The sequence below is a fragment of the Suricata suricatta genome, chromosome 11, assembly GCF_006229205.1.
Source record: "Suricata suricatta isolate VVHF042 chromosome 11, meerkat_22Aug2017_6uvM2_HiC, whole genome shotgun sequence".
Taxonomy (NCBI): Eukaryota; Metazoa; Chordata; class Mammalia; order Carnivora; family Herpestidae; genus Suricata; species Suricata suricatta.
Genome location: NC_043710.1, coordinates 87,749,220 through 87,775,441, shown reverse-complemented (window position 1 = coordinate 87,775,441; position 26,222 = coordinate 87,749,220). Strand labels below are relative to the sequence as shown.

The window sequence follows — 26,222 nt, the reverse complement described above, 5'->3', positions numbered from 1 at the left end:
CCTGAGCTGAAGCCGGACACTCAAAAGACTGGGCCAGGTGGGCGCCCCAATGTTTATTTATTTTTGAGAGAGAGACACACACATACACACAGAGTGTGAGTTGGGGAGGGGCAGAGAGAGAGAGAGAGGTAGACACAGAATCTGAAGCAGGCTTCATGCTCTGAGATGTCAGCACAGAGCCTGACATGGGGTTGGAACCCACACACCACAATATCATGACCGACTGAGCCACTCAGGCACCCCAAGGAAAAGGAAGCTTAAAAAGGAGCTTGGCAGGGTCTGTGGTCAAGGACCACCAAGCTCACCTTAGATAAACAGGTTTCCCAGTAGGAGTATTGGCTGGCGGCATGGGACCCAGAAAAGTCTCTGGAATTCTCCATCAAATCATGGAAGGAGAATGGAAATGGTGGTCCCTCATTCCAAGATGCCAAGTGAATTAAATAACAATCATAAAGTGCCCTGGAAATCTGCGTCTTGCCATAAATAATAAACAGGGACATTATACAAATAACCAGCTTTGCAGCCCCAGCGGAAGAAAACACATCAGTAAGAAAAATGAAATAAGAAAAAATGCACCCTAAAGCTCCAACAAACAAAATGACAGTATTAGCCAACATCCTGGGGGCTCTTGCAGGCAGTGAAGGAATGGTCTCTGGAAATTGTGGGCCCTGAGCACAAGCCAACCTGCGTGGCTGCAACAGGCTGAGTAGCAGGGGCTCCCGGGTCATTAGGCCCATTCTCCACTGGATCTGGTTCCTGGGCCTGTTGCCCCTCTACACTGAAAAAAAAAGTGCAGAATGTCCCATAGGCCTGCTCGACTGCCTCACTGCCACCCAGGGGACAACTGACACGGACGGGCCTGAATTCACTCTCACAGGACAGACAGGAAAAAGAAACACAGATCTGCCTTCTGAGGCTGCTGAGCAAAGCTGGCCAGTCAGCATCCTGGTACTGGTTCCTTTCGTGACCAGAGCATTGAAAATTATGGGGTGAGTGGTAAGATTAGGGTGTGGGCAGCATCCATAGTAGGTTTTTTTTTTGAAGCATCACATTTTACAGGCTTATAGATGATTGTCTCCAACATTGCTCAATTTCATACATGAGAAAGTTGACATTCTGAATATTGGGGGACTTGCCCAAGACAGAGCTGGCTCCTTACGATTAGGTGCTCCTTCTGCTACACTACACTAATGGGGGCACCTCATTTTATTATCAACTCTATTAAGGGAGAGACAGGAAACAGGGGTCCTTTTAGACTACTTTCTGTGGACTAGGGAACGGGATTGCAGAAAGGATAGACTCCATGCCATCACAGATAGTTCAGAGCTGCTGAAGATGCCTGGGCTTCCATCCTCCCAGAGCTCCAGCCCCTGTGCATGGGTGAGAGGTGAGGACATGCTTTGTGGTGGAGGTGTGTTTGCATGGAGTCTGGACTAGGAGGATAGTGCTGCCCAGGAGCTGTGGGGCATGCATGAGCCTGTAGAGGGCCTCTATCTGTGAATCTCGTTTTCTCCTTCCTGGGAGCTCGATCCCCTCCCCAGGGGCCCAGAGGTCTCCAGTGAACAGAAGCTGTCTTTGCTAATCACGTGCATTTGTTTCTTCCTAGGAAGATGAAAACGACAGCGCTAGGAGGCATTTCTGCTTTCCCTTCACTGAGCTGGGAAATGCAGCCCGTCGCTGCGGAAGGTCTGGGAAAACCGCTGCCCCTCCAGCTGTGCGCCTGAGAGGGCGCCCCGTGAAAGGAAGGAGAGCCTCCCGCCAGGTGCACCTTGGCCTCAGAAAACTGGCAGGACTTTGCCTCCTCCTTTTTCCTCCATTACACATCTTCTTCCTTGTTTCCACTTCTCAAGACTCCTAGGAGCTAATAGAATTTCCTGGTTCCTTAGAAATGATCTTCCCTGGTGTATGTCTCTCACTCGACCTTTCTTGATTTCCTCCCACACCACCTGGAGATGTCTGTGTTCTGCTTCCCTTCTCCCAGCCTCTTCCACGTTCTCTGTATTTTCAGCTGCCCTGAAAACCAAACCAAGCTAAAGTGTTAGGGGCTTCCCTTCCATTTATGGTCTGAGCCTCCTCTTTCGGAATTCTAAGAGCACTGGACTGGATGTCAGGAGACCTGGAATGTGGTCCAGGTTCTTCCAGCAACTTCCCATTGAGCCGAGGCAAGTCACTCAATGATCCTGGGCTTCCCTGAGTTGGTGGTTGCACTGTAACTGCTAGGGTTGTTGAAGTTCTAACACAGAGGAATACCAAGGAAGGCAGCGCCCCTCAGCAGATACCATATGAGAGCTTTCTATCCAGCCTAGGACTAATATCAGCTCTGGGCAGGCAATGTGAATTTAGAAGGGGAGTGGTTCTAAGATCTCCAGGAAAGCTGAGTAATGGAGAAGAGCCAGGAAAAGGGAAGGAATACAGGTGTGTGTGTGTGTGTGTGTGTGTGTGTGTGTGTGTGTGTCTGTTAGGTAGGGGTGTGGGATGAGGAAACAGAACTGTTCTCTTTGCAGATCTGGTGGGCATATCTGTCTAGAGATGTCCCAAGCATGTGGCCCAGCAGTAGATGGGCAGAGGAAAGACAGCTGGTGCGGAGAGGAGGGAGACCACATGTGGGGCCTCCCCTCTGCTGACCTGCCTGAGCCCTGGACTCCAGGAAGGGGCTATAGTACCAGAAGAGGAGGAGAGCTGAGATATGAGACTTAGGGAGTTGCTGGAGATGTGGACACTCATTTTCTGGAAAGCTCCATGTTAGTTTGCTCTGCCTGATGGTTCTTTCTCAAGACCCACCTTACTCCTATGGATGACTTTGCGCATCCCTCTGTTGTCAATCAGGGCACTAATTAATTACTTAAATTAAAATTGATGAAGTACTCTTTACGTGTGAGATGCTGGGCAAAGGCCCAGGGGTAGGCAAGGAAAGCAGAGAGTAGATCTTTGCCTAATTCTTAGATGAGACAGACAGCCTAATCAATAATTCTCAATTAGAGTAAGTGCCACAAAATAAATAAGCCGGTTGCCATGATGGAGTGTAATGGTGGGGGTAGAGGGGCATCTAATTTAGGTAAGGCAGTCAGGCAGGATTTCTTTGTGGAGGTGACAGTAACATGGAGAGATACCTATGTGTTTTAACTGTGAGCTTCTTGAGGGCAGGGATGATGTCTTATTTACTTTGAAAACTCCAGCGCTTAGACCAGTGTCTGGCATTTATTATGCAAATTGTATTATTTTTATGGCAGGTATTCAATGAATTTTTGATGAGTAAATGAATGATCTCCTTCCAGCGCTTCCTATTTAAAGCACCATGTACTTAATCACATGAAGACGATTATGTCAAGCACACCTGATATTCTTACGCCTAATCTGTCTTTATTTCCTCTCCTCTCGTATGCCCTTCACTGAATATTGTTTGTGTCCCCATGTGATGCCTCAAATGTGTTGAGTCCAAACAGGAGAGAACACACACACATGCACACCCCCTCCCCCCACATTACCCACCAAATGCTGCAGATTCTGCCCGAGAAGCTATTAAGAGCTCCCGAATAGAGCAAACCTCTCATTGACTATCACATGCCTCCTTAAACGATCTTTGAATAGTGTTTTCTTTTTATTGCTTTGTGTAGTTTAACAGCACCAATTGCGATTACTCTAGCTTATGATAAACCCCAGATCTATAAAACTCCTGTTCATTCATTATTTTTTCTCTTGCTCCTTCTCAAGCTATTTTTCTTTTAGAATGTAGCAAGGAGTAGGGGGAGGCAGAAGGAAGAAGGAGATAAAAAGATACCAAATTAACACGGAGACAGATGAAATAGGGGACCACTTCTCTCTGGTGACAGACACCCTATTAGATACTGTTAAACGGAACAAATATGCTTTAAAACAGAACAAGTAGGTCTTTTATATTTATTCTAAATTGGAAATATTACGATCACCATCTTATCTTTAATGGAAGAAGCAGCTAATTGTTCCAATATCTCACTAATTCCAGCATCTGAGAGAAAATTATTTTTTACTATTTTACCAATTGTTCCATTTATACGTAGGTGTATAGTGCAGTGTGGACAGAGATTTCTGTTTCTTGATCTATGTCATGGCTGAGATTACAGTTCAATTATTAATATGTGGAAGTTATAATTATTTTGAGTATTGGTACAAGATAATTATAAACCATAAAACAGCTCCCTATGCTTGCTGATGCCTTTTCTTATCTGCAGACATGTTGGAGTTTGGGCATGCAAGTTTTAGAGAGAACATGTTTAGGAAAACATGTATAACATGGCACTTGGGGTAGCAAGACTGGCTAGAGTGGGGAGCAGGGGAGCCTTTGCCTCCCCTGAAGTTCCTTTCTCTTCTCCTCCCGTGCCTCCCACCCTCCAGAGCCAGAGCCAATCCATCTCATGCATCTCTCCTTCTGCCCCACTGTCTCACCCTTCTTCCGTCTGCTCTTCTGTTTGTTAGTTGAGATGTGGAACTCATCATCTGCAGTAGCTTAGCTTGCTTGCCACTGTCTCCTGTTTGCCCAGCAGCAGCAGTAGCAGCAGCTACTGTGTGTGTGTGTGGCTGTGTGTATGTGCATGAATCTCTGTGTTGGGAAAGTAAAGAGGGGTGAGAGCCACAGGCAAAGAGGGAGTCAGGGGTAGGGAGTTAGCTGCTCTGTTATCCATTGGCTATTGCTAATGTATCTGTTCCCTCCCTCTTTCTGAATACCTTGCTTAATCCTAATTAATCCTCATAAGGGGGAGGATTTGGGCTGGGGTAATCTACCTGGGATTGCGCATTCTTAACCAAGTTGACTATAATGAGGGGACAGGAATAACACATATGTGTGGATTGTATGTGTTTGGAGAAGAGTCTGAGCAAGAATAGACATTGTTTTGGTATATTCTTATTTTGACAAGAAAAAACTTTAAAATGCCAGATTTAGGGCACCTGGGTGACTCAGTTGGTTAAGGGTCCAACTCTTGATGTTGGATCAGTTCACAATTTCACAGTTTGTGTGTCGGAGCCCCGGGTCAGGCTCAGCTCTGATAGTGTAGAGCATGCTTGGGATTCTCTCTCTCCCTTTCTATCTGCCCCTCCCCTGCTTGTGTTCTGTCTCTTTCTCTCAAAATAAACAAATAAACATGAAAAAAAATTTCTAAATACATCTTTGCTTAGTTGTTGCAGACAGCAAAGCTAACTGTCCTCAGAAGTAATCAGATCCTTGTCTTGGTTTTAAGTCCTCCTGTAGTCCCCCATGATTCCCTTCCTTCCACTTTTAATTAAATAATATCTACTCTCTACTTAAAATTAAATTTTTTTCTAACATGTCTTAAATCCCCGGTTCAGAGTATTACCATTATACCTTTCTGCTATGGCAGTGCATTCAGACCCTTTGCTATGTAATGAATTGTGTGTTTCCCCTGCCATTTCTGTATTAAAGCCCCTAACCTCCAATGTAACTATATTTGGAGATAGGGCCTTTCAAAAGTAATTAAGGTTAAGCAAGGTCATAAGGGTGGAGCCCTGATCAGAGAGGATTAGTGTCCTTATAGGAAGAGATACCAGAAAGCAAGGACACAGTGAGAAGGTGGTCATCTGCAAGCCAGCCAGAGAGCTCTCACCAGAACCTGACCCTGCTGGCACCTTGATCCTGAACTTTCAGCCTCCAGAACTCTGAAGAAATAAATTTCTGTTGTTAAAGGCATGTAGTCTGTGGTATGTTGTTATGGCAGCCTGAGCTGATGAATATACCCCTCCCTTAGCCACTTATGAAAGGTTGTGGGGGTTATCAAATTGTGTTCATTAGCCTTGTTATATGATTCTTTTTAGGCCCCAGGAACTGGAGTCACTATCCTTCTACTGGGGTCAGTACTTGGAGCTTGAGGTTTCTAATCCAGCCTAGCTCCTGACTTTTCGGCTTCCCCAATCCCTGTGAACCTCATTTTCAGCTTCTCTAATGAGCATTGCCAGCAAGAGAATGCGTCTATTCAGCACTATGGACAGAGGCACCCTGTCAGTTTCCACAAATTAGAAGTTACTGCCTTTCACTCTCATAAAGGTGGTGTTGGGAAGGGAGAAGGTAGACTGAGTGAGAGACAAATCAGGGAGGAAGATCACCTGGCAGGATACAGACAATGCAGCCCCTAACCTTGGCTATGCTCAGCCGTGGGCCCCTACAAATGAGAAGTGCCTTCTTGGTGCTGCTGCCTTCTTACACAGATAGGCTGCAAAACACAGGAGGGAGTTCTCTTTGTACTCAGTTGTGCTGGCCTCACTCTTGTCAAATTGTCCCCATGATGGGTTTTGGCAACAAACCAATAGCTAGCAAGATATTAGGATTGGGGAGCCTATGGTGGTGTGCGTGTCATGGACTGTGGGTTGGGAGAAGATCCAGCAGAGGAGCAAAGGAAGAGGGCATCAGAACCTTGGTACACCTTTGGGGATAGAGACGGTACAGGTGAGGTGCCTCTTCCATGCCTGGGATGATGAGGCTGTAGGGGCTCTGGGCCTTGGGAGTGGAGGGCGGGGGGGGGGGGCAGCTCATGGCAAGCTGGCTGGTGGGGAGCCAGGGCTTCATTTGTCTGACTTTAATGAATAAATGGCATCCCCAGCCATTGTTTATCTACTTTTGAATCCTGACAAACAGTCCGTGTCATCTGATGGAGAGGGTTATTAGCTGCACGGAGACAGATGGCTGGGGATGAGGGGATTGGCTCTTTATTATAGCAGGCCCACAAGTGACAGCCCCCCTTTTACTTCTCAGCCTCCACATCAATGTCAATACCTTCCTATAGCCTTCTGTGACCCAGTCAAGCCCCAGAGGAAAGACGCAGAGCAAAAGGAAGGCAGAATGGTCCATGAGTAAGAGGAAGACATAGAACCAATGGAGTTCAAAAAGACAGCAGATTTCCAATTGTAAGTTTTTTGAAAATAAATTCTCTGCCTTATCCTTTAGTATTTTCTCAAGTGCCCTGTAAGGTGCTGTTTATTCAATATGCATTCAAAAAACATGAATGATGGCCAGAGAAAGGTAGAAAGGTCTGGATTAAAAAAGATAATAGAAGCAGACTTAATTGTGATGGGTGAGTGGTTGGGAAACACAGGTAGGGAAGAGAGAGGAAGACAAGTAGAGGGCATGAAGAGAGTATGGAAAATAGAAGGAAATTTGCTTAGAAATCAGCATCCTGTGTTTTAGGCATTAGCTACTCTTCCCTACATTACTATATAAATAGCTTCATGGAAATCCAAATGCTCTACCCACTGTCTCAGGTTCTTTTTCCTGGTACCATAGCTGCAAGGCAGCTCAGGGAAGATTCCACCCTCCACATTACCCCCAAGAGTGTGGGCAGGTTCTCACTGACCTTCATTCATTCTCCGAAACTTGTCCTTGGCCATGTAGCCCAGCACCAGACAGCATCCTCTCTTCTGGAGGCCCAGCTCTGAAAGAAAAGCACAGGTGAGTGAGTTGAGAATGATCAGGTGTCACTGAAGGCCCCTTTGCAGGGGATATGAAGTTGCTGGTCTTATAAACAGGACCACTTATTTAACATGTATGTAGCACTTGCTATGATCCAGGCATCATTTTCAGCCAATAAGTCCTCATTTGATTTGCATAGTAACCCTATGAGGTGCATACCATTATCTCCATTTTATATCATCCCCATTTACAGAGGAATTGAGTAGGCAGTCTTAACTGGAGGAGCCATTTGCTGGCAAAACCAGGAGTTTGAATCTAGGCAGTATGGCTCCAGAGTCCACGTTGGTCACCACTACTCCACAGGTTAAGTAGGCCCTACATATCCCAGGCTTGGAGCCTATACCTATATAATGCTGTGACTGTGGTCTGGCCTGCCAAAGAGGAGGCAGAGTCCAGCTAGTGGTGTCCAGGAGGGAGCAATGCAACCAGACACAGTGGGTGATTCAGAGGAATGGTGAAGTGGTGGGTGAATTTGGGGGAAGACAGGGGTGGAGGTAAAGGTAGAGGTAAAGAAGTCTACCTTGGGAGAGTAAGTTTCTGGGTCTGAGGATTCCTATTCATTTTTATATTCAGGCATTGTGTGTGGGCAATGCCCATTGTGTGTGGGCATTGGACTAGAGTACATCTGCCTGACAAGAAAGCAAGATTTCCCTTCTGGTATTTATCCTCTAATCCCGATTTGTCTTAAGCGCTTTATGGGTTTTGAAGCAATTCTACACCAAATTCCTCGTCTGATCCCTCCCAGCACCCCATGAGGTGAGCAGATAGGTTATTCCTATTCATACTATGCAGATGAGAAACCTGAAGTTCAAAGATGCCAAATGACTTCTCAGGATTATTTTAGACTCCCTGTCCCCACCTTTTTGCTTAGAATTCATACAAATGTGACAGCTGCCTTAAACTTGGTGAGTGGACAGGGGTATGATTTCTGGAAGAGGAATGTGACTGCACCCCCTCCCAGAGCTTGTCAGGTTTTCTTGGCACCCAGGGGTTCCCTCCATTTGTGTCTCAGGGAAGGTGGGTCCCTGTTACAGTAACTTCTCCTGGACACTGGGGGTTTCTCTGAGCCCTAGCCGGTTAGCATCTAGGCTGTTAGAGCTTTAGCATCTAGGCTGTTAGAGCTTAGACAGTGTGAGCTCATTTCTCCTCCCTACCTCTCCATCCACCTCTTGTCCCCCGGGTCTACCCTCCATGGATTGCAGGATGAAAGGGTCCGTGAGAGACACATAAGTCAAGCTTAGGGGCTCTTGCCCTAGAGAAAAACAAAGCATGGCATTCAGTGGCAGAATGCCATGGCCTAGGGAGGTTGCTGGCTTTGATCTCCTGATTCTTTAAAGAGGTTTATTAACTATCAGTAAAGAGCAGAGAAGCAGATCTGAGCGTGCTTTTTCTAAAGGCGCTCACTTCTCTTCCGTCCCCTCCACGAGCGAGGAAGGCGCGGCCAAGCCAACCTCCCTTCAAACAGCTTTACATCTCAGGCGCCCAAATTGACGATGTTAAGTTCCCTCATCCAAGGCCTTGGCCCTTTCTTCAAGGGCTCCTGCTCTGTCGAGGGCCCTGTGGATCAAAGCCCCTTTGATGTTTACTTACTATATTTGTGGATTCTTTCTAACAACCACCTTCAAGAGGCAGGAATGCAGCCTGCCAGGAGGGGGCCAGCGGACCTACAAGCTGTGAGGAGGCTCTCAGCTCCTGCGAACAATAGCCTCTTGCTTGAGACTCTGAGACTGCATAGAAGCCTCAACGTGCTGACCACAGGCAGAGTTAACCAGCCCATTATAATTGCAGGAGCATTGTTCATCACCAGAATGATAAAAGTGCTGATGGTTCTTATTATATTTTCCGTTGACTTCTTATGCCCATCTAAAGCACATCAGCAGTGACTCCTAATGAGAAAAGGGGCTGGGGTTCCTGTATTGAGCCCAGGGAAGCATGGAGGAGTGGGGGCAGAAGATGCTAGATGGATTTAGACCAACATTCCTGTTGCTCTTGCTGGACCACCCCTAAGCTCTCAGGGAAATGGAGCAGGCATAATTCTCCTAAAGATTTAGAGAGTGTGGGAGACCTGTTGAATTCAGATCATCTATGTTGGCTGTCTCTGCCACCCCAACTCAACCCATCGTATGTCACATAATAGGTTGTCCCCAGGGTGACTGCCTGAGGAAAGAGGCCACATGGATGGTTATTATAAGTAAGAGTCTTACTGACCATGTTTGATTTTTGCAAATGAGCAGGAAAAAAATTTTTTAAAAACCTGATTAATAAAAGAAATGGAGAGTGAGGCAATTTCTCAATGTATTTGGCTCATTTAATTTGACACGTGTGGGTTAGTCTTAATTATTTAGGCAGCTATATTACAAGGCGCTAATAAGCACACTGCAGAAATGTATTAAGTGAGAGGGCTCTCCGACTGAGTTCTCACTGAGAAGTGGGGAGAAGTCACTGAGATCTTTGCAAGAATGAGCAGGTTGGAGAAGTAGTGAAGTGAGAATTAGATAGCTATCCATATATGAAAATTTGGGATGCTCTTCGGGGAGATTTGCAGAGCTAAATTAGAGGTCACTGGGTCCACATGAGGAAATAGGACTGAGGTGAGGGGGTGAAGAGACTATGGAAATCCAAGAGGGGAGAAGTGTGTTGTCAAAGGTACTGAGTAGAGAGAGAGCTGGGTAGGGTGGGGTGGTGGTGGTATTGCAGCAGAAAGTAACCACTTTGTCTTGGAGAAATTCTACCCTGCCAAACAAACCAGGCTCCTCTTAGGGGAAAAATGATGGAATGTGACACAAAGAATCTTTCACTTTGTGAGCTAGACCAGCCACTAGATTGCCACCTTCCTTGTCACACAGTGCTGGGACCAATAGTGGAATCAGATCACAGATGCCCATTTTTTTAATGTTTTTATTTTTGAGAGACAGAGAGAGACAGCATAAGCAGGGGAGGGTCAGAGAGAGAGGGAGACACAGAATCTGAAGCAGGCTCCAGGCTCTGAGCTGTCAGCACAGAGCCCGACACAGGCTCGAACCCACGAACCGTGAGATCATCACCTGAGCCAAAGCCGGAAGCTGGATGCTTAACTGACTGAGCCACCCAGGCACCCTCACAGATGCCTATTTTAACAGCAAGATGTCAGGGTCTTCTCCATGTAGACTTTGGGGCAGCAGCCTTTGGTTGAGCACTTATCAGTATAGAACCACCAGATGTACCGAAGGTGGCCATGGAAAATGATTAACATGAATTGAGTCATCCTCACTTAAAAGGAAAATTCACAGCAAAGAAGTCCAGGGTCACCTACAGATGGGGTGGGAGGGCACTGTCTGAGGAAAACAAAAGCTTAAGAAATACTACTATGCAAGGAAACATTTATGGGGAAAGGGCATGTTTCTTGGGAAGAAGGGAATGGATCCCAGTCACTCCTGGGCTGTGAGCAACAGAAGGGTCAAGATTGTGCCATTTTCAGTTCTGAGCCTTTAGCCCCAAACACAGTGCCTGGTACATGGCAGGAGCTCAGGACAAATCTGCTGATTCAATGAAAGTGCCAACTAAAGACTACTGAGCAGTGACCTGCTCTCCCCTACCCAGGTCAGAATCAACCCAGGTGGGCTGAAATGTAGCACAATGGAGTAAGTTAGGTGAAGGTTGTTGCTGAGTGAATGAAAGGTTTAAATTCATTGGAAGAGAAGTCTAGGAAATGGAGATTTCCTCAGGGAGGAATAAAAAGGGCTGACTTTGTAAATGGAACCGTTTTCCTTCAGTTTCACAGGGTGAAGATGGGACTTTTTCTAGCCATAGGATTTCTTTATTCTTAGTAGTCATAACAATGATACAGTGCTATTACTTCACATTTTCGGGACCCTTATTTTTACACGATGCTGTCATATTCACTACCTTATTAGATGCTCACAGTAGCTTTGTGAAGTAGGTGAGGAAGAATGGTCTATTTCCTCTGGTTTTTTTTTTTTGTTGTTTCAGAGACTGAGGCTCAGAGAAGTAAAAGGGCAGTTCAAGGGCAAAGCACTAGCTGATAATAGTACTCAGGGTAGAATCTGGGTCTGATTTTTAGCTTTCTCAGGGTCAGGTCTGGGATCCCAGGGCTGTGGAGGCTGTGAATCAAGACATACCAGAAAATTAAGGAACAGGGGTTGGTGGTCCTGGCTGGGACAGTGTTAGGGGTTGAACTATGTCTCTTCCATGCTTTTCCTCTCTCCCCATCATTCACATGTGGAATGCGGATTCACTACAGAATGTGACTTTATTTGAAAATAAGGCTTTGACAGAGATAATCAAGTTAAAACGGTCATTAGCGGGGCCCTAAGCCAATGCCTCTGGTGTCCTCATAAAAAGGGGACATTTGGAGACAGATGCACATACAGGAAGAACACCATATGAACATGAAGACAGCCATCCAAAAGCCAAGAGAGAGGCCTGGAGCAGATTCTTCTCTCACAGACCTCTGAAGGAAGTGACAGGCCAGGCTTGCGTCTTATAAAGACCGTTTTGGCACTGGTGCAGAGGACGGATGGGGGTGGGGGAGGGCCCAGACAAGAGAGCGCCATTGTAGGACTAACGCCGTACACCTGGTGAGAGATGATGGGCTGACATCTGCTCTCTCTCCCTGCTCTCTGAAGACAGCCTGAGATCAGAACGCAAGTGAAAGGACCCTGAGCTTTCTCAGGGGGACATTCAGAACCTCTCCATCCCTGCCACCTTGACACAGGAGAGCAGTGGAGGGGCTGAAAATAGCTCACCAGATGGTTCCTGAGACCATATGGAGAAGGCGTCAGCTGGACCAGGCTAGAGTCACAGGGAGGCCATGTGTGCTTCGAAACTCTCAGTGCTGGCTGGAACCATACTCTAGCCCTCCAGAGTGAGGAATGCTCTGGGCTTCTCTGCAATATATAAAATGTGGGTGCTGATAGTAAGACCCTCTGTACAGGGTTAATATGAAAATCACACGCACTTGGTGAAGAGTGCTTGGAATGAAGTAGTTGATAAGGGCAAGCTCAATAAACAGAAGTGAAATATCAGACTGGGGGTTAGTGGCTACTAAATTCCGACACCCTTCTTTACAGATATGAAAGGGGAGAGACTCATCCAAGGTGACATAATAAACTTTGGGGGGATGCTCTGTGGAGGCTAGCGTGGTAGCTACAAGTCGAGGGGCTGGAAGAGGAAGTGGGTCAGGAAGGCCAGCCATGTGGGTGCAGCAGGTGAGGCTAAGGCCCCAGAGGGGCTGAGGATAAGGGAACTTGGTGAATCTGAAGAGATTCTGGGAAGAGACAATGGTCTGAGTGACAGAGTGGCTCAAGCAGAAGAAGGGGAAGATGACCACAGTGGCTTTAGTTGGGCAGATTGGGGGAAGAGAGGTGTCTGTGTCAGAAGTAACTGACAGAGAAAGCCAATTCATCCATGGGGGAATAATGGTGCATTTTTTATTTCTTGTGTGTGAGGTAATGGGGCTCCCGAGTGGAGTGGTCCTGGATGATTACATGAGCAGGAGTTGAGCTCTGTAGAAATAAATTTTTTATTTTATTTATTTTAATGTTTTTTAAAATTTATTTTTGAGAGATAGAGAGAGACAGCATGAGCAGGGGAGGGTCAGAGAGAGAGGGAGACACAGAATCCGAAGCAGGCTCCAGGCTCTGAGCTAGCTGTCAGCACAGAGCCCAATGCGGGGCTTGAACCCACGAACCATGAGATCATGACCTGAGCCGAAGCCAGAAGCCAGAAGCTTAACCGACTGAGCCACCCAGGTGCCCTAGAAATATATTTTTTAAAAGCATATTTATTTATTTTAAGAGAGAGAGAGAGACAGTGTGTGTGAGCTAGTGGGGGAGGGGCAGAGAGAGAGAGGGAGAGAATCCCAGGCAGGCTCCACCCTGACAGTGCATGGACTAATGTGTGACTCGAACTCGTGAACCATGAGATCATGACCTAAGTTGAAGTGAGATGCTTAACCAACTGAGCCACCCACGTGCCCCTGAAGAAATACATTTAAAAAAAAAAGTTTTATGTCTTTTATTTATTTTTGAGAGACAGAGAGAGACAGCGCGAGCAGGGGAGGGTCAGAGAGAGAGGGAGACACAGAATTCGAAGCAGGCTCCAGGCTCTGAGCCATCAGCACAGAGCCCTACAAGGGGCTTGAACCCACGAACTGTGAGATCATGACCTGAGCTGAAGCCGGCTGCCCAAACGACTGAGCCACCCAGGCGCCCCAAGAAATACATTTTTAATTAGCTTTACTAACCTCAGAGAGCAGATGTCTTGGTATGCAGATCAAGTCATTACATAATGAATTACATAAAAAGCAATAGGATAATGTGGGTAGTCTCTGCTACAAGAGTTAGTACCAGCCCTGAATAACCAGCACGTTTTATAAAGTGTGACAGTTATGATATTCAGTCCACAGACACTCATGGAGAGGCTCCTAAGTATACCATATGCAAGACAAAACCATGTAAGGCAAGCTTCCTTCCAAATGATAATTCAGTTGACTAAGTAAGGCATATACTTGTGAACAGGTGAACAAAAATCAAACACAATAGTTCAGCAACACAAAGTGTCATTAGCAGCATGTGAGTTATTTCCATATTAATGGCAATAATTCTGCAGGAGCCTTGAGAAGGGAAAGGAGCTGCAGGTCATGGGATCGCTCTCACCAAGGGCCCTAAGGCTGGAGATTTGTCTGGGGGTTTTCCCTTGGTGGGTGTCCATACTGATGGCCTGACTCATCAAAAGCCAGTCTTGCTAGGATGCCTGGCTGATCACAGGATGCTGGAGCCTCATGTTTGGAAAGTTCTCACCTTGATTCTGCTAAGCTCCTGCTTTCTGCTTCAGATCTGCCTCACTCTGCTTTCGGAATTATTACTCACATCCCAGGCAATAATGATGCCCATAAATCAAGCAGAGATCACAGTTTTCTGATCAATCTCTATAGTAAAGAGGCCTGAAGAGAGGACTAGCAAAGGTTTATTAATCCTGACTAGTGTCTGCCTCTGGCCCTCCAGGACAAGTAATAAATGTTTAATAGTCCAATAATACCTGTTTCATAATTGTTGACTCTCATTGCTTGCTAACTCTAAGTTTATTAAAGAACTATAAACTTTACATTGTTGTAAAGAACCTAATTGCTATTTCATTACCTATTTAATATGAGTTAATTATATTAGAACTAAGTTTTTCCCCATTCATATTAAGTATCAATTAGTTGTTTTAAACTACTGATTTCTATTTAATTAACTGTGCTGTTACATACCAATGAAATTCTTATAAGGGAAACCTGAAACAGCTACAGTCTTAAGTTTTTAAAATAATAAATTATAAGAGAAGCTGAAGTGGCATTACCTTCTTTCATGAAGGGCCAGCAATCATTGTGATAATTCTCAAGGGTCTTTGTGACCCATCAGCTCATCCCTGCGGAAAGCAGGGCTCCCTCCAATACCTGATAAACTTGATAAACATGGATAAACTTGAGCTCCATATGCAGCGATGACACAAAGTAACACTGGGGAAGGCTTTTCCCAGCTGCTGGAATCCTCAGGTGCCTCAGCCTGCCCTCACCGGCTGGTACTATCCTCAGGGTGGCCAAGCCAGGCAGCTTTTCAGCGACTCTCACCACCAGCTGTGGGGTCCATGATTGCCCATGTTGCCGCCGGCCCCAGACCCCACATGCCTGAAGGAAGTCTGGTGCCCATGAGGTCATCACTCCTCTGGGGTCCCCAAATGCCTGCTCCACTGGCCCAACTCTACATAGTCATCAGGACAAATTGGACATTCACTAGGTGGCAATGGACATTTTGCTCTTCCCATCTTGTTTCCCTTCCACACTAACCTTGTAAAGACAGGTGTTAGTATTCTTGTCTTTATTTATAGAGAAATGGACATTTTATAGGGGTAAGAAGTTTCCTAGGGTCCCTCAGCTATCAAGTGGCAAAGCTTGAGTCCACCTTTCTCCCTGACTTCATGCCTAGTGCACCCTGCCATGCTCTGTTCTCAGTTCTCTGTGAGAACTGAGTCTCTGCCCACTGGGCCGGCTCTCTGAGACCTTGCCTGACTCTTGTCATCTTTCTTTTCATGGAAGGTTGAGTTTATCTTCTACCCTCAGATCCTACCTGAGGTCTTTCTCCCAACTAATTAATTGCCTGGAATTCCAACATGGCCACCAACTGACTGAGAATGTGGCCTTCCTCTGGGCCATTTGGGCATCAGTGCAGGCCCCAGGGTTGGCAGACTCTCCCGTACACCTCTACACTCTGGAATTGGACACAGGTTACCCTACCCCTGGGGGCTGGATGCAGCCCAGTCTTGCCCCTCTCCACTGGCTGGTGTCACTGAGCGCTCCCCCATCTGGGGCCAAGCTCACTTAATTCAGCATCACCATTAAAGTTGCCATTTATAAGGGGCACCTGGGTGGCTCAGTCAGTTGAGCCTCTGACTTTGGCTCAGGTCATGGTCACATGGTTTATGAATTCAAGCCCCACATCAGGCTTCCTTGCTGCTGTCAGTGAGGAGCCTGCTTCAGGTCCTCTGTTCCCCTCTCTCTACCCCTCCCCTACTCACTCTTTCTCTTTCCCTCAAAAATAAATAAACATTAAAAACAACAGTTGCAATTTACTGATTATGATTTATTAGTCTCTGTGTTAGATACTTTGTATGCATTATCTTCTTCAATCATAAAAATTCTAAAAGTACTATTATTATTCCTATCTGATACAATGGGAAACTGATAATCACAAAGATTTAATAACTCACTCAGGGTCATACAGCTAGTAAGTGTTGAAGCCAGTAAACCTGATTAAGAGTGAAGTTCTCTGGACAACTGGTATAATACTTTTGTGAGAGGCGCAGGGGATCGGGGAGAGTTTAATAATATTGGTTGACGAATTTTATGGAAACAGTTTTATCACATATACAAGATTACCTCAGCCATCTCTGGTTTAAGACGTCTGATCCCAGGGGGTTAATTGCTCTATGAGGGAATATGACAGAGAAACAAGATCATGAAGGCCATTCCTCTCCCCTGGCCTGTCATCATTCTGCTTATCCTGTGAGGAACAGGGAGTGCTGAAGGCCATATGCCTGCAAGGCATTTAGACTTTTCCTGAGAGAAAGTTGGAAGTTGGTGAGTAATGTCTGAATGGGGCCAGATGCTTGACAGCTGTGTGCCCTGTCCCTGGGGAGGCTCAGCCTGGTACAGCCAGTCAATCATAGCTAGGAGGCCAGGCAGAAAGAGGGCATCTCTTTTCTCTTTTTTCTTTTAGGACCAAGAGTCCCCAAAGGACTAAGACCGAGGGCCATGAGGAAGCCTCCAAAGTCCTCCCTACCTCCCAGTACCCTCCCCCTCATTCCCTGGACTTGAGGTCCAGATTCTTTGGGAGAGAGAGGCCAAATAAGAGGCCATGAATATAAACTTGATGCATGGATTTAATCTTCACACTGATTCCTGGAGATTTGGATTATCACGCCATTGTATAGGTGGGGCTCAGGGAAGTTGAGTAATTTACCTGAAGTCACACAGCTGGGAAGTGAAGGAGCCAAAATCTAGGCCCATTTGATCCCAGAGCCCAGGTTGTGTCATTCTGTTGGGATATAGTCTGGATGTTGAGCCCAGGTGACCAGTAGAAATCCTAGTGGGAAGAAGGCAATCACACGTGCTCAGAGGGTTGTGGGCCAATGGAGTCATGAGCATTGCTGCCAGGTGGTCAGGGGGCACTGAGAAGTCCTTGTGGGAGCCAAACCCCTGGAGAGTCCATACCTGGAGAAGCACATATTGCTTCCCTGAGAGACAGGGAGGTGGGGGCAGGGCAGGGAAACATGAAGAGCAGCGGCTGCTTAGTTATGTGCTTGCAAACCTCTTTGTCACCCATTTATGGCTGCAATAAAATAATAAAAGCTGAGGATTAACCAAGAGAGTCCCATAAGGGGCCACGAGCTGGCCTTAAGAAATTTATCAGTGGAGTCAGATAAGAATGGCCAGCCTCTGCCCTCAAGCCCTTCGCTGAATAGGGTGGGGGTGAACGGAGACGTCTGCTCTCACCTGGCACAAGGGAAGGGGCGGCAGAAGGAAACAGTGCCCTGGGAGTTGGGGGTGTGTGCAGTGTATGGAGAGCAAAGCCATCCAGTCCGGCAGCCCCACCACAGCAGATGATGAGGGCAGCTGGGATGGTTTGTGAGACAGAGAAAGAGAAAGAGAGAGAGGAGAGGAGGCACATGATTGCCTATTATAGGGTCCTAGGATGGAAGGGTGTTGGCTGAGCCTCAGTGGGCTGGAGGATGCCCTCACCACTTTCTGGGTAGAAAGCTGTACAAAAGGCAGGTTAGGTGATGGCTTCCTTTTGTCGCCAAGCAAACAGATCAGAGCTGCCTATTCACCTGGCCTTGCAGCAGCATCCGGTACCCTGCTGTGCACCTTCACTGGGGCAGAAGAAGGCAGCAGCTGTGAGGATGGAGACCTTCGCTGCCCCCTCCTCAGGGTCTTCCTGAGCGAGGACCGGCCCTGGGCCTGGTACCTAGGGCAGTTCTGGGAGCTGAAGCTGCAGAGGAGCAGAGAGGCCCGGAGGGTGGGCCAGACTTTGTTATCCAAGCAGTGCAGAGCTCCCCGCCGCTGCCCTAGCCCACAAGGCAAGAGAGGAAAGGAGGTGGTGGGGTTAGGAGAAGAGCCAGCAGAGAAGGCAGGGAACCCCTGCTGTCCTCCCATTACCGAAATCCTCCTTGAGCCTCACACACCCCATTACAACTCTGTATCTTATAATTAAATTGAATCTGCCAGTTACCTCTCAGCACGGCAGCAATTCAAGCTCATTGGAGGCTTTCTTTGTTTATTTTTATTTATTTATTTATTTAGTAATTATTTATTTAGCTATCCATGTGGCTACATGGAGGCCCTAGTGCAGTGTTTCTTTTGCCTTCGAGAAAATAAGAATGCAAATGCAGTCTCTCCCCTCTGGTGTGCGTGGGCAGGAGGCACAGGGCCCACAGGGTGGGCTGTTGCTGGAGGGACCCTCTGGGAGAGGGTCAGGGTGAATGCCACAGTCTGGTTCCATCCCCTTTTTCTTGCCTAAGATGCCTATGGAAGGTCCAATAATTCCAGAAAGCTCTATGGAAGTGCCTTGTCCCTGAGGGACTGAACATGGGTTGTGGAACATGGTTGTGACTGGGCATCAGCAGCTAACAATGCCCACAGGGATTTGTTGTCTTCTGGGCACCTGCTGGATACAAGGTCTCCCTGAACCCTCACAACACCTGAGATATTCCTAGAGGTGGGCCCCGGGGATCAGACAGGTTCTGAGAATTGCCAGAAGTCACCCAGCTGGTAATGGCAGAGTTGGGATCTGAAAACAAGGCTTGGGACAAAATCAAGCCCCGCTGTCTTCCCCAGAGCCCCAGATCCAAGCTGGCAGCCCAGCAACAGAAATCAGAGCACCTTTCTTCTCTTTAATGCTAACCTTTCAGCAGTGAGGGCAGCAAAGGAGAGCCTGAGAGCTTTGATTAGGAATCAACCCCAAACAGATCCACGGGAGTGATTCTGAAGCATCAGTCATCACTTAATAATATGAGAGTTTCCTCCCCACAAAGCCATTCCAGTGGGAGGCTGATTGCCATCAGGCATGCAGGGATGGCACAGACCTTGCACATCCATAGCTGAGTCCCAGAAAGCAGACCCCATTGGGGGCCATCCAACCCGGTAGCCCGCTAGAGCAGCGGATAAGCATGGCTGGGATAGCATGAAAGAGAGAATGCACCTGCTTCCCTATGAATTCCACACTCCAGCTCATGCCTTAGACAAATCTCCCCCGCAGAGAAAACAGTATGTATTCACCACCATTCACCATCTTCTCCTTTACCTACCTGCTCCCACCAACCTGCTGGTTGGATTATTTGTGGGCCATTAAAACTTCTCAGAGCAGGGATGGGCAGGACCACTAAAGACCTGCATCCACAGTGACCACTCCTGGTCTGTTCTGGAGCAAGGGAACTCACAAGGTTTTAGTGCACGTGGCCAGGGGCAGACCATATGTGTCTGTGACTAGTTTCCCCATAAGAAATCATGATGGGCCTTGACTAAGGCTCTGTCCTGACCACAGAGGATGTCATAACCACATGAAGGACACTGGTGGCCCAGCCCTGAACAATGGAAGCATTTATATCTCTTGTTAGTTTGGAGAAGGTTCTCCGGTTGGAGGACACAGCGAGGTAACCTGGTCTAAGATAAGGAAAGTTTAAATTGAGGGGCTTGCTCCTTCCAGTTTTGTGTCTCCTCTCTCTCTGCCCCTCCCCCTCTCATGCTCTTTCTCTCTCTGTGTCAAAAAATAAATAAAACATTAAAAAAATAAAAAAAATTGATGAACTTGGGAGAAGATTGTCCATAGCTGTTCTGGCTTAGAGGTCTTGGACAGGCCAGCCACGTCCTCCCCTGGCTCCTGAGGCTGAGAGAAGCCAGTCCGGGAAGCTTGCACCACCGGGCCCAGCGCCCTTGGGACTTCTCACATAGTAGTGTGGCCTTTTGATCTGAGGTATCCACCTTCCTTTCCTCAGTCTGTGAAATGGAGATCTCTCGGGCTGTGGTGAGGACTAGGGGATAATTATGCAAAAAGCTAGAAGGCAAAGGTGTGGACAGGTGTGTTCCTATGACCTATTCAAACATATGGAACAAAGGCTCAACATATTGTAAATAACTCTACAAACAGGAGTTAGAAAAATAACAACATATTATTATAAAAATCATGAATGTGCTAAAAGTCAGAACAAGAATAAAATAAGCCTGCAGTTTAGCCTGAGAGCTCTTATACTGTTGTAAAGATGATGTCCATAGCCACTCAGGGGGCAGCTACACTAAACTCTCTGGAAAGGGGCTGGCTCATGGTGGTCCTACAGGGCCCTATCACCCATGGTTTGCATGGTAATGTAGGTCTAAGGCTGGTGTTTTGTAGAATCAGAGGAGCCAAGGGGCCTGAAAATGGTCATTGTCAATCTTGCCAGCAGCTATTGAGTAACTGCAGAGTGAGCACAAGGCATATACTGAGCATTGGGGTAGAAAGAAGGTTAAGGTCCACCCTTGGGGTCTCATAAACCAGCCAAGAAATTAGAACAAGTCTGGAAGAAGACCCAGATAAAGGTCTTCTTGTGGCCTGTTCAGTTCAAGCAGGTGATGGAAGGTTCTACCTGGCACATCTCAGCTCCACATGGAAGGTGGTGCCCAGCTCTGTAAGCCATTCTTTAAGGGGCACAGGACAAACCCAGAAGCACCCAGAGGAGCGTGCTGGGCCAACAAGTGTCTGTAAGTCTTGCCACAAGAGGCACAGGTGAAGAATTGAGTTGTGCAAGTAAGAAAGGGAAAAGACAGACCCTGAGCTTTAGGGCAATGAGTTTGGACCGGGTGGTGAGGACTATAAGGAGGCAGGTTTCATTTCAGTAGAAGGAAGAAGTTATCTTCAGTGTAAGGTGCTAGGGTCTTCTCAAGGACTTAGGTCAGACTGGAGACCAGGGAATGTATGCCTTTGTCCTGTCCTGGGGTATAGGCTGCAGCCAGTGGAGTGGCCATCTAGCACCAGCTGGGATCTGGTTCCCAGCTCTGCATTCAGTGATGTCACACTGGTGACATGGTGGGAGTATGTCCACCAAGGAAAGGACAAAGCTGCCATGAAGGCTCTTCCCCCGTACCCTCTCCTTCCGGAGGGCTGGGTTACCAGCATGCCACTGGCTGAGATTTAACTTTTGAAGAGAGGCCTGTTTACCCTGGTTCTGGCTTCTAGGTCTGTCACAGAGGTGACGGAGGGCCTCCACCTGATTTCTGCCTTCTGTCCTGTGAGTCACCAGCCCTCCATGTCTCATCCTGTTTGTGCTGACCACTCACTGAGCTGAAGCTGCTGAGTGGATGGCCCTGATAGCTCATGCGGTTCACTCCCTCACCTCCTAGCAGGACTGCCACTCAACCATTCCAGAAAGGTCACAACTGACTTGCTTTTAGAATCTTCAGAGGGGGCAAACTCACAACCTCTGTGTGGGCAGCATCTGCTAATGGCAGCAACTTCTTCCAGATGCTTCTGCAGAAGAGGAATTTCTTCCTATACCCATCATTACCAGGGTATCGGTAAGAACCGGGGTGTGAGATCCTGAAGGTAAGCATTTACTGCCATGGGGTGGTACATGTATACATATCATGTATTGCCAGGCATAGTGGTAAACCACTTCATATAAATTCTCAGTTAATTCTTACAGCAGTCCTGGGAAGAGGCACTATGATTGTCTTTGTTGTGCAGTTGAAGAAACTGGGGCTTGGGAAGGTGAATACCTCGCCAATGGGAGCTCGTCTATAGAGCAGCAGAGCTAAGACCTGAATCTGGTCTGAGTTCTATCAAATCCTGGTGCCCTGCCCCCCCCCCCCCACAGGACTTAACCACTCACAAATCCAAATCCCCTGCTCACACTATGGGGCCGAGGATGTGGGCAGCTCTGGGTGCCTGTCCTGTGTTCCCTGAGGAGCATTCTGTGTGGTGAGGGGGATGACGTGTCAAAGGGTGCTGAGTCAGCGCTATCGCCTAAGTCCCTCTCTGCCACAGACGGCAGAAGCCCGAAGCTCTGGGGGGCCAGCCGCCAGAGCCTGGCTGCCTCTCTCCTCTGCGCTCCCTGCCAGACTTGAGCCATGGCACCCGCAGGGACCAAGCTCCACGTCAGACATCAGTGCTCCCGTGTCCTGCCGGGAGCCTCCCTGCTTGGGGCAGATGCTGGCCTGATTTTCCTGGGAACTTGCCTCTGCTCTAATTAACTGGGTGAACTGGGTGAGTCACCTGCTCTTTCTGGGACTCAATTTCCTCATTTACAAAATAGAGAGTCTGAACTAGGGCAGGAGACTTAACCCAATGTCTGGGGACCTCTGGGGGACCTCAATCAGGGCCTCTCATACCCTCCTGATTTTGCATAGGAAACTGAGTATGTATACATTTTTCTAGGACAGAACCATGGCTTTTGTGTATTCTCAGAGGGGCTGATGCTTCCCCACCAAAACAACTAATAGCCTCTCACCAAAAAGATTGCTAAGGTCCCTTTAGCTTTTGGATTTGTTGGGTCTGAGATGCCCCCTTCCTTGATGACTATAGCTTAGAAATAAAGCTGCCCGAAGGGGACTGAGGGTCACGGAAGGATTCCTACTCCTTTTCATGAAAATGTTTTTCTCCTGAGTTTTGGGAGCTCTGTGGGATGAGGTGTGACTTCAGTTTCAGCCCCTGGCACCACACAAAGGCCAGGCGGCTCTCCTGGGCTTCTTTCTGTACTGTCACCTATGGACACTTAGTTCATGCAGGGCCAGACATCCCTGGGGCTCAACAGGGAACGTTCCCTTTCCCTGAGGACTGGGAAGGAACCACGGTTCTGGAAGCCAGGATCTGTGACCCAGAGTCCATAGGTATTTCAAGCATTGCCTGTGTAGCCAGCCTATTCAGTTCTTACACTGTTTGCACTAGATTAACACACGTTTCTTTGTGTATTTTTTTATGCCTCTGGTCTTGTGTACATATTTGATCTGGTGCATTAGTCAGAAATGTCATAGAATGTTAGAACTAGAAGGGAACTTAGAAATCACCCCATTCAACCAGGTACAGAGAAAGAAACTAACTCTCAGAGGACTGAAGTCATCTCCTGAGAGCTGCCAGCAGCAGAACTGCATCCTTCCCCTTCCCATCCTGGTGGTGTCCTGACCGGCAGGGGTGACTGCCTGTCTTGTGGCCTGACCAGCCCTCTGCCCAATCACAGGTCTGGTCATGGTGCATAGGCCTGCCAATGTGTCCTGCTGATTCCAGATCTAGGGCTAGGACTGCGCTGTTCTTCTGTCAAAGATTCAAACACTTCATCCCACCCTTAGTTTAAGATGCCCCCCTAGGGAAACTCCCCCTCTATACGGCCTTCCGCACCCAGCCTTGCAGGCGGGCACCTCCTTCCTCTGGACACCGAAAGCCTTGCACATCCCTTTGCTGTGGGATTTCCTACGGAGGAGACAATGGCTTATTATCTTTTGCTCCAGCCTCGTGGCTGTGAGGCAGAGACCAGCTCAAAAGATCCTTGTATCTCTGCCACCTTGCACGGAACCTGGCACACAGAAGGCACTCAATAAATGCTTATATTGGATGAGTGACTTAACAGACAGGAAAATCTTCTCCTGTGTCTGACAGATTGCCAACTGATTTGGCACCTGAGTTTCCTTCCAAACCTTGGGGGCCAAGGTGAGGGCACAGGTCTGAGAGTTCTTCTGGTGGTTTGAGCACTGGACTCGGCACATCTGCTTTTCACCAGCCTTTTTCTTTTCTGCAGAAATGTGCTGTAAGTCAGCCTCGTGTGGTTAAGCCTCAAGTCATTCAGGTTTCTATTGTTGATTTTTTTTTCCTGTTCATCATTCACTGACTCAGTCACGCATTCTGTATTTGTTGAGAGCTCACTATGCGTCAGTTCTGGTCGCTATGGATACCGTGTGACCAAGACAGACAATTTTTGCTTGCCTGAACTTCAGTTTTAAACAGCATCTATTTAGTCCCTTTCCCTTACACAACACTTAGTGGTGGGAAGTGTCACATCACTTGGACAAGTCGCCGGGCCTCAGCATCTCCATCTCCAACCTGCTGTCACTGGAGCCGATTGTGAGCTGGCAGTGTGTGTCAGGAGCCGCAGCTCGGCCCCATGCGTGGCTGGGGCTGGGGGCTCTGAGTGTGTGATCCTGCGTGCCTACTATCTGCTTCCTTTCCTCCCTCATGCTTTGTTTCTGGAGGCACATCGAGAGGCCCTTTTTAATCAGCTCCAGAGCAGGAGATGTCGGAGTGCCCTGTGCTGGGCACTGTTACACAGGAAGATGCTATTCACTCCACATATGACTGGATGAGGGAGTGGTCAGTCTCCTTTTTCTCAGATGAGAAAACTAAGGCACAGGGAGGCAAATGGGCTGGCTCACAGTCCCTCAGCACATAGGTGGGAGTGGAGCAGGCTGAGAACCCAAACCCATGGCTTTCCTGCCGGTCCCACTCATCCTCCCAGTGGGCACTTCCCCAGATGGCGAAGGAGCGCTGCTAGAGAGGAAGGAAGAGAGAACTAGAAAGTCACAAAGTCCTCTTTCAACAAAGGCCCCAGCAACGTTTGTCTTGGCGGCGTTTCATATCGACCCGGTGTGTGGCACATGGATTAAGTATGCAGTTGGGTGGTCTTTAAAGGATGAACATTTTCTCTAGGATCAATAAGCTGAGTGACTTTGGGTCTAAATTCATCAAAATGTCACCCGAGAGAAATTCAGTCTCTGGACTTCAGCACTCAGTCGGGTCGATGGCAGAGGGCAGAGGCAGAATGCAGGGAACATGGGTCTCTGGAAGGAGAGCTGAGCATCTGTTGCATAACGTGAGTCCAATAACCAGGAGGGGGAGTCCCATGTGGGGACCAGCCTCCTAGAGACTGGTCATCCCTCCTTTCTTGTATTCCATTCTTGCCTTCAGTGACAGTGGCTGAGCGGAAGCTGAGGGGTGACTCCTCGGTTCTGAATTCTTCATACGGAAAGGGCCTTCGAGGTCACTCAGACTCACTCTCAAGTCTGGTGCAGGATCTCGCTTTACAGCATCTCTGTGAAGTAGTCACATGGTTTCCCCTTGGATCCTTCTAGAGGTGAGGAGCTCATTACTTTATAAGGCTAAGCCTTTCAATTTTGAAGAGCTAAAATAATTTACAAGTTCTTTTATACTGAGCTTAAATATCCCCTATGGCCCTGCAACTTTGACTCATTTGTCCTGATCTGCCCCATGAGGCTGCACAGAACAAGACCAATCCCCCTGCTATCCAACGACCCTACAGTTAACAGTATTTTCTTCTCCAAGAAAAATAATTCTTGGAAGTTCGGGGCCTGTGATGCTTGCAGTCCAGGAAACACCCCCAACCCCTGCTTCTCTGTACATTTAAGGCCCTGTCTTCATTCACTCTTTTTTGAAATTTTTTATGTTTATTTATTTTTGAGAGAGAGACACACACACACACACACACGAGTGCGAATAGAGGAGGGGTAGAGAGAGAGGGAGAGACACACGGAATCTGAAATAGGCTCTAGGCTTTGAGCTGTTAGTACAGAGCCTGATGTGGGGCTCAAACCTGTGAACTGCAAGATGATGACCTGAGCTGAAGTTGGATGCTTCACTGACTGAGCTACCCAGGCGCCCTGTCTTTAGTCACTCCTTAGCATCTCTCAAAGAAGGAGGAGGGCAAAATGAGAATCCCCTGCAAGAATCCTGGCCTCACATGTCCAGGAAAGGAAAGATGGAGATCTGATTCTTGGATATGGACTTCCATGTGGGCATGACTCCCCTGTGCCTAACACGAGTGGGAGTGTGCATGGGCACATCTGACAGGTGGCTGCGTGTGTCCCTGTGGGTGATGTGTGGTGAGCAAGGAGTGTCTCACCTGGGTGAGCGTGTGTGCACACACACTGCTTGCGTGGGCCCTGGGGAGGGGCTGTGATGGTGCTTGAATCTGCCTCTCTCCATGGAGAGCTCTCTGGATGTGCTAGCAGGTTCTTCCTGACCAGCAGGCTTTTGCCCTTCTGACTCGGCACAAGTACTGTATCTTTTGTCTCAAAGACCTATCCACACCCTTGGAATTGTAAAAGCTCCAGCTTCTCATGTCCCGGCAGGTCTGGGCTGACCAACCCCGAGAAGTCCACAAGCAAGTGCTGACCCCATGATATGACTTTCCATACCTTCTGTTATTTTATCCTCCCCACACCTATAGGCAGGAATCTCCACTTGACTTGTGAAGA

General features: G+C 47.7%; 1 protein-coding gene across 5 annotated transcripts in view; it reads right to left on the bottom strand.

Annotated features, from left to right (window-relative positions):
* The window catches only part of KIRREL3 (kirre like nephrin family adhesion molecule 3), a 548,409-nt gene that overhangs the window by 118,088 nt on the left and 404,099 nt on the right, over nucleotides 1–26,222 (bottom strand). For all 5 annotated transcript variants that reach the window (XM_029956333.1, XM_029956335.1, XM_029956336.1 and 2 more), the window contains exon 3: nucleotides 7,338–7,415. In XM_029956333.1, coding sequence (XP_029812193.1) covers nucleotides 7,338–7,415 — 78 coding nt within the window. The remainder of the gene's footprint in view (nucleotides 1–7,337; nucleotides 7,416–26,222) is intronic.